We start from the raw sequence: 8,800 nt of genomic DNA, 5'->3' as shown, positions 1-8,800 counted from the left end.
TGGAGTTCAGGACACTGGACAGTAATGATGTTAGAGGTCCCTAAAAATATATGTGCGAAAGCTGAGAAATATTACCCCTGACCTCAAAATGCTGTTAAACGCTGGTGTTATCTCTGCTATTGGAGTGGGTATTATGTTTGACATTCCAATACAACCAATCACTAATCATGAAATCACTTTCTTTCCCTTCCAGAACCCCAACTTTTCTCAAACTGTCTGCTCATTTACTAGCATTTACTAGTGTGTGTGTGTATGGGCGCATGTGCGTGCATATGTGTGTGCCTTTTTTCTCACACCAGATCAAGCAAAAACAGCGACCGCACCCTTTACAGCAATTAAATTACGTCTGTGGATAACTGCTGTTTATGTCAATCACGTATTCCCATATATGTATTATGCAGTCATGCATTAATGTCTGAGTGTATGCAGGTGTGCGTTTGTGTAAAGAGACTTTAGCTGTCGCAGTGCATGGAATGTTGACCAACAGAGTTCTTTCTGCAATAACTTTATTATTATTGGCACGTGCTCTGGTGCGTAAAATTCAGTTTCCACTGTAACTGCACACCAACCATACCGGCCGAGACAATCTTTGTAGTCTTTGCCAAGTGCCAGCAAATCTTCCAATTCCAACTGCAAATTTGTATTTTTCCAAATTTTCTTATCGCTCTGATTAATTTTGTTGAAAGTGGACTTGGAAATTTGCCTCGAAAGGCTTCGTCCAAATTTACAAACACAGTTTTACTCCTCTTTCATATATTTCCTCTATTGAATTATGTATTTCTCTCCCATGATAGCCACTTGTATATGTATTTTTCTCCAAAAATGCACTCGATCTTCTATGCATATTTTCTGTCACTACTCCCCTATTTTTTTCTTCAATTTGCTTCATCCCTGTTTCAATTCAACAGTACACATAGGAAATAAATCATCCTCTTATTTGCAGATCACTGAATTCTGATCTGTTTCTCCCAATCCTCTTTAGGAGAAATGTGTCTCACCAGAGATGAGAAGGAAACGAGATGGCTCACTCGTTAGCTACTTCCATACACTTTATATGTAGTTTACTTATTTTGTCATATATCAGATTTATGTATGCTGGGCCACTCAGAGGTTGCTTCTGGGCCGGATGTGGCCTGCAGGCTGTCAATTGAATAGGCCTGCTGTAGAGAGGAGGGGATATGGATAGTGTGAAAGGTGCACCATGGTGCTGAGTTTCAGTATGCCAGAGCTCTATTGAAGGTCACATAGTGGAGCAAGGCTATTGAAGGAGCCTTTACTGTAAATAGCCGGCTGGGCCACCTGTCAATCGCACCAGTGGCTCACACTGAGAGAGGCAGTGTCATCACTTTCTGCCTTCTCACTGCATGATGGCTGCATGTGCAAGTATGTACCCATGTAAGTGAGCATCTGTGTCTCGCTCCTCATGTCTCAGTTGCTGAGTAATTTTCATTCCTCATTTCACCCAACTGGCAATGCTGCTGAATCTAAATCTCCCTTCTGTCTCTCACCAGGCTTCATAATCAAAACCCCGTAATGAAAACATTATGTACTTCAAATGTAAACCATTTATTTGGAATGTCAGTTGCCCACGAACACACTGCACGTGTGCAGACTGGCATCATCTCCATTTCCTTCTATTTACATCCATTCCATACATCATCCTGACATGTTCTCTGCTTTTGATTGGCAAGCAAATCTTACCTTTGCTGTTGAGACTGTGTCTGAGAGGTGCTGGTTAAACCCTGTGGTAATTTTATTTAATTTGCCCTGTATTGCAAGCTGTTCACAATATTTTTTATTATATTTACCTCCAGTGAGACATGCAGTTGTGAGATTCAGCCAGGTAGATTCAGGAGTTTATTGGTGCTTTATTACACCTCCAATAACTTTATAGGGCTGAAAATAAAGCGAAAGTCAAAGTTGTTGGAGTGTGTGAATACCATCTGTTTATCTTTGTGTCTCATTTTGAATTTCTTAACTGTAGAAACATCAATTTGATTTTTATTTTATTTTATTTATTAATTTTTTATTGGATAAGTTCTATTTTGGGGGTTTACAAACATGGGAAGAGTTCATGTGTCGCAACTGCATTAGAGAATTCAATTTGAAAAAAACGCATAAATTAATAAATGAAACAAAATAATAATAAAAGTAATATATAACAGACATGAACAGTCATACACATACAAGTGTGAACATATACTTGTATATATCTACCCATATATGTATATATAAGTATTTCCTGAAAGAGTTTGGCACTATGACAACAAAGTTAACAGTATATTTAAATAAAACTTCATCAACTTTAGTTGGAATTATTTAATGTCAGTAACTGAACTTCTCCCTACCTCTCATTTCCACATATTCTTTGACCTCTCTTTTCCCCACCCTTCTGCAGTGCAAACCCCCCCCTGTCTCCCATATGCACACACCCACCTCCCTAATACACTGGGTTAAGGGCATCAGAAGCATTCTTCCCGGACATGTGCCTCTGTCACTCATGCACATGCAGCCACACAACTACACCACACACCCAGTTGTGTGTCCTCTGTGTTCCCAGCACAAGGCTGGCACACTTCTCTGAGTCTTGTGAACACGGCCCTCCGCTCCCCGTCTCTCTAGCTTGGAACAAAACCTGAACAATATCCCTTAATCACCTGCAGCTTGACTACATTTTCTGTGGATTTAATGGTTTTTAAGTGTTAAAAACCCATCAATTGTTTTTGCTTTTGGTGAAAGAAACATACAGTGTGGATTTGTACCTCAGAAGAGGTCCTCAACTTTGTGAGTCTTTCAAAATGGCACCTGTGAAAGGCTGGGTAGTGGGGCTCCTGCTGGTTCTCCTGTGCCCATCGCAGGTCCCGCTCTCTGGTGTGGTGAGTGCCCAGGACGTGGCTGAGGAAGACCTCCATGCCAGAAATGTTGAGGATGTTGTGGCTGAAGAGGGCGAAGCTGAGGGTGATGATGGCGCTGCTGGGGAAGAGGAACAGGTAGCAGAGGAGGAAGATGAGGAAGAATCAGATGATGATTCAGAGAGTGATGAACAGGAGGAAGAAGAGGAAGAAGGGGAGGTTGAGGAGGAAGAAGAGACTGCTGAAGAGGAAGAGGATGCTGAGCAGGAGGAGGAAGAAGAGGAGACTGCTGGTGAGGAGGAAGACGAGGAAGAGGAGACTGCTGGTGAGGAGCAAGACGAGGAGGAGACTGCTGGTGAGGAGGAAGACGAGGAAGAGGAGACTGCTGGTGAGGAGCAAGACGAGGAGGAGACTGCTGGTGAGGAGGAAGACGAGGAGGAGGAGACTGCTGGTGAGGAGGAAGACGAAGAAGAGGAGACTGCTGATGAGGAGGAAGATGAAGAAGAGGAGACAACTGATGAGAAAGAGGAAGCAGAGGAAGAGGAGGCAGCAGAGGAAGATGGAGAGGCTGCTGAGGAGGAGGAAGAGGAGGATGATGCTGAAAAAGAGGAGGCTGAGGAGGCAGCAGCAGAGGAAGACGAGGAGGATGAGGCCGCAGCTGAAAATGAGGATGAAGAGGAGGCAAGTGAGGAGGATGATGAAGAAACTGAAGGAGAGGAGTTAGCTGAGGAAGAGGAGGCTGACGATGCTGAGGAGGAGGAAGAAGAGGATTACTCTGAGGACGAGGATGCAACTGAAGCAGAGGAAGATGATGGTATACCCATTTTTTTAATATATTGTGTTTTTCAGTGTATTTATTGGTTACCAAAATATTAAACTATGCAGTCATTTAGTATAAAGTGTAACAAATTATTATTTTTCCCGGGCCCTTTGAGTGTTTCCTAACTCTACAGTAGCCCTCTGACATTGTTGGGCTAGCTGCAGCTACTGTAGAAACACTGTCACGCATATCAGTCCTAAAATAGACTGGCTTATCTGTGTGGTAACTGGCACCCACCAGTATCTAAACCATTCGTTCCTTTTGTTGAACCAATGTGGCTATTTTGAGATCCCAAAACAGGTACAGTTGTACGTAAGTGTTGAAGTTCAGACAAACATTCAGATAGAAGCAATATTCCAAACACATATGTTGGTGCAAAAGGAAAAAGGCTTAAAATAATCTAATAAGACAGAATACCCACTTTACTGACAATTAAGTTACCTATAATTCCCAGGCTTTATGAATCTAATAAAAATCTGATTACAGCAGGCACATCAAAGTCAGACAAATAGACAGTTTGTTGATCACCGGCTTGCTTTACAATGAGAACAGCTTATTTGTCTCAAGTTGTTTTGGTACTTATCTGCACATTTGTCTCTCAGACCAGACAAGTATCTCATCCTCAGTGCTTAGCTTTTACAGCCGATTCATATAAAATATTATTGTTTAAGCATATCAGCATTTAACATAAGCTGGCAATTGCTGTCCACAGCCTGACACTATTAATATGATCTAATAATCTCTGGTGAAGGGAAGGTTTACATGAAGGAGAAGCTATAGCCCGACCAGTAGTAGATTTTTGAGGCAGAGACTGAGTTTATAAAAACTATAATAATATATCGGCCAAAAGTAAACAATTTATAACAAAAACATATAACATAACCAGCAATCTTAATGCGGATCCCTTAGATATGTTTTTTTTTTATTGTGACCAAGCTACAAACCAAGCAGGACATTTTACAGTGTAACATGACTAAGAGTCTACAGCCATGCTAGCAGCTCTGTGAGGCTGTACTTGAGCTAAATGCTCACATAAGCATGCTAACATGCTTACAAGGATAATACTTGCATGCTGATGTTTAGCAGGTGTAATGTTTGTAATGTTCACTGTGTTGTTTTAGAGTGTTAGCATGCTAACATTTGCTAATTAGCACTAAATGCAAAGTACAGCTGAGGCTGATGAGACAATGTCATTTGCAGGTATTTGGTCATAAACCAAAGGGTTGAAATGTTACAAATACTCTATAAACTATCTGTAGGTGGACTGTCAAAATAAAGTGTTACCAACCAAAGTATTGGACACATTTAAATTTGACCTGATGATGATGTTAGATGAAAAGTCAGGAGATCAAAGTTACAATTCATCCTCTGGGGACCATGAATGTACCAAATTTAACACCAATGCATCCAATAGTTAGTCGAGATATCAGCCTCATGGTGGCACTAGAGGAAAAGTCAGGGGATCACTAAAGTCAGTAGGATTCATCTTCTGGGGACCATGAATGTCTGTACAATTACCTCATAGTTGTTGAGATATTTTGTGGAGGACCGACCGACTGACCGAACGACATTGCCAAAATCGACTTGTCAGTGCTCTCTAGTGGACAAAATATATAATAGTGACACTGTTTCTAAATGACCTCAAACCTAGTTAGGCATTTCTGTGAATTTCTTGTTACTTATGGACTGACATACACACCGATACCGATATATCTGCAATAAGCTAATATCGGCCAGGCTGATATATCGGTCTAGCTCTAGAAGCCTAATTTGTTGTTGACTCTGTTGACTTTATATAGATGAGCCTGAAGATGACGAGGATGACACAAGTGAAGAGGAGCCAGCCACTGACATGCTGCAATTCCGCCCTGGCTCTTTGTGTTGTCTTTGCTCCATCTGTGAGGTAAAATTATGAGTCTTTGATGGTGTATATATCCAGTAATGAATAGTCTGTGCTTATTTCAAACGAACTCTGCCACAAATGAAAAGTGACGTTTTCATGCTATTTCACTTAATTATTAATTTTTTGCTGCCTTTTAAGAGAAATAACTTTGACAACTTTTCATCTTAAGCTGAACTGATTAATAGGAAGTCTGGCTTTTTTACAATCACCCTTATAATAAATGAATGACTAATCATTATTGTACATTGTGTGTCCCCTCCCTCTTTTAGCACTGCTCTAATAACTGTGACAAGTGCCCCTGTGAAGAGGGAGATGAATCAGATCACTGCCAGCACTGCCAGGTCAGCATTTTCACTCTCCAAAATACTGTAAATAATACACTTTAAAGGCAACATTTCAGTGGGACAAGAGCCTCCTCATTTTAACCGTGTTTTTTGTCTTCCAGGGATGCTCATCCTGCTATCTTTGCCCCATACTGTGTGACACAATTTGCACACCAGGTAAATATTGGTAGTAATTACTCATACTGCATGTACCATTGTTTATTTATATATTTGGTCAACTTTGGCCTTTCTTAACTTTCCTATGTCTTGCTTGTTTTTCAGGTGGCCTTGTTGATGAGCTAACTGGGTCTCTCTTTCAGTAAGAATTCTCTCACATTGATATTTAACTGTTTGCTGCTAATGTATCATTATTTAATGATGCAACAGCAGGTAGGCACATACTGGGAAATGCTATGTAGCATAGTGTTGAGTTTACTCATGTTGTGGCTTTTGTTTTGCAGGACTGTTGCCTCTCTACTTTGAGCAACCATATGATGCCACCATGTGGCGCAGGACCATGAGGTACTGTGCTCAGGATTGGAGCTGTCCAGCTGTTCATACCGCTCCAGCAACATGAGGACTCCCACAAGAGCTTGTCATGAATGTGACAGCTGACAGAAAAACAAAAACATGTTCATGTTTTAACTAATTTTTAGATAACATTTTTAGTAGACTTGTAATGACAGCTGGAAAAAAAAATGTTTTTAGAGTCTATTTTCTTTTCCTTTATCTAATGAATGTCCTATTGTACATTTCAGTGCAAAATTGATGATAATACATTGCTACAGCTATAATATAATTAAAAACATTTGTATGAGCATTATTATGAAACAGTTTTAGTTGAGCAAAACTGTTTACAGGTCTGTCTTAGTGGCTGGAATATGTACGAATGTACTAGAAAGATAAAAATTACATCTATTGCACCTCATGTAAATGTATGATTGATTTTCTACAGTAAAATATTTCACACATGTTAATACAAAATCAACTTATACAATGTTACTGATTCTCATCTGATAATACATTTCTTCTTATCTGTATCTTTCTTTAATGTAGCCAATATGTGCATCACAAGCACAGGTTATATCTGTCACAAATTTGCTTCCAATTAGCTGTTTTTGCTATGTGCACTTTTAGTTGATCTTAATGTTCTATTTCACATTGTTTACTGATTTCTAAAGTATTTCTAGATTTATTTCTGTGCATGTAAACACAGCTATGGCTTACCCTACTCATTAAAACTGCAGTTGATGTAAAAAAAAAAAGGGTAAATAGTCCTATAAAATACTCCATCATAACTTCTTAAAAGTTTTAACCCACAACTGTGTATAAAGTTAGGTATTTCCCTTTAGCTTATGGGATTATAGATGTTTTAAATTTTGAATGATTCATAATAATAAATTGGGTTTAGACAGGGAAGTTGTTGGGTGTAAATTTTTAAGCAAAAAACACAGAGAGCCTAACCTAGTTGAAGAATTCGGTTGCCATGACAATCCTTTGCTCTCTTAAAGCGGTACTCCAGCAACTTTGTATTGCTTGTGTGAGATAAATTTTAAAATAGAAAAAATCAAAGCAGAAGAGGCAGAGATATCTAGACTTTTAGTCCCTAGCATGAATCCATTTTCAAAAACACTGGATCCTAAACTTCCCATAATGCTACTTGATATCATCTTTTTGTTAGATTCTCCTTACCGGATAAATGCCCAAAATCCAGACGCAGACTTTCTGTTCTAAATGTGTTGTCTCCAAGCCCAAGATGAAAACCCGCCTGGTGACATCTGTTTGTACATTACAAAGCTCCTCCAGTGCCACAGAAGACATTATACAGGCAGTAGGTCTACTGAGCAGTACTCACTGTGACAAGTAAACTGAACTTAATGTGTAAAAGTGGAAAGTAAACAGTGGAACAATTGCAGTAAGCTATGTATTGCTGTTTCTTAAATAAATCACCTCTGTTCACCCTTTCACCTATTTATTTTTTAATTATATCTGTTATAATCTGATAGGCTGTGCTGTGGTCCTACTCAATATAGGTTTTTTATTTCCTGGTAGCCCTAAGCTTATTTGTGTACAGTGTCCTAATTAATTATTTATTAGTAGAGATGTTTCACAAGAAATATCCATGCACAAATTGAAAAACTGATGCTTGCATTTCTGAAGTGCCACTTAGAAGATTTGTGACCACCACAATTTGATGAAAAATAATGAAGTCAATTGTCCAGCCAATCACACACTGATTACTTAATGAGGTCCAGCTGCTGCTCAGGTGAAGCAAAGCATTTCTCTACAGATATTCAAGTGAACTCTCTGAGCTCTCCAAATACAGACAAATACAGTTCATCAGCTGAACATCCAAGACCAAAGTTATTAAACCTTGAAGTCACGCGTTTCTAATCCATGAGTAAAAATGTTTATTCTGCATCATCCAGGGATCGAACTCACAACCTTAGACACTAAGGGAAAATCATGATTTCCATTTACTGCAATGTTTTTTTGAGATACAGTTCTGAAATATACCACACTACATCTACCATAACTACAAAATTTGGTAATTTTCTTTCATAAACATGGAGATTTATTTTATTGAGAATTTGCAGTAGCTGTTTACCGTACTGTTTACAGTAAAACATTTTGATCCACTGTGGGCTCAGTTTTTGATATTTCAAAAATATGGCTGGATCGTTTGTGGAGGACAGTCTGAAAATGCAGTGTGGCAAGTTTGGTGTCGATTGAGTAAAATATGTGGGAGGAGAAAAACAGAGTGATGGACTTCATAAGTCCTGGCAGCTCTAAGCATGTGGACTATTCTGCTCACTTGGGCCTACATTTTGGTGAAAGTTGCAAAGTGGTAGCAAGTACGTCTGATTTGTTATGAATGTTCAGTTTTAAACTGCTGTAGCTG

The 8,800-nt window shown here is 39.2% G+C and overlaps 1 protein-coding gene across 1 annotated transcript; it reads left to right on the top strand.

Moving 5' to 3' along the window:
* Positions 1–2,473: 2,473 nt before the first annotated feature.
* LOC122867997 (sarcoplasmic reticulum histidine-rich calcium-binding protein) lies at positions 2,474–7,865 on the top strand. Its single transcript, XM_044179496.1, has 6 exons — positions 2,474–3,666; positions 5,472–5,575; positions 5,845–5,916; positions 6,021–6,075; positions 6,181–6,217; positions 6,360–7,865. Exons 1-6 carry the CDS (start codon positions 2,799–2,801, stop codon positions 6,379–6,381), a joined length of 1,158 nt encoding a protein of 385 aa, XP_044035431.1. The 5' UTR covers positions 2,474–2,798; the 3' UTR covers positions 6,382–7,865.
* Positions 7,866–8,800: the final 935 nt, after the last annotated feature.

This window comes from Siniperca chuatsi, linkage group LG20 (genome assembly GCF_020085105.1).
Source record: "Siniperca chuatsi isolate FFG_IHB_CAS linkage group LG20, ASM2008510v1, whole genome shotgun sequence".
NCBI classification, from domain to species: Eukaryota; Metazoa; Chordata; class Actinopteri; order Centrarchiformes; family Sinipercidae; genus Siniperca; species Siniperca chuatsi.
Note: the sequence above shows the minus strand (reverse complement) of the source record. Positions and strands in the feature narration are given on the sequence as shown.

What these genes read in the sequence shown, in the direction of transcription:
- LOC122867997 (XM_044179496.1), top strand. Translation starts at nt 2,799, where the DNA reads ATGGCACCTGTGAAAGGCTGGGTAGTGGGGCTCCTGCTGGTTCTCCTG. An exon ending in ATCACTGCCAGCACTGCCAG is followed by an intron (nt 5,917 to 6,020) that starts GTCAGCATTTTC and finishes TTTGTCTTCCAG; the next exon opens with GGATGCTCATCCTGCTATCT. An exon ending in CTAACTGGGTCTCTCTTTCA is followed by an intron (nt 6,218 to 6,359) that starts GTAAGAATTCTC and finishes TTTGTTTTGCAG; the next exon opens with GACTGTTGCCTCTCTACTTT.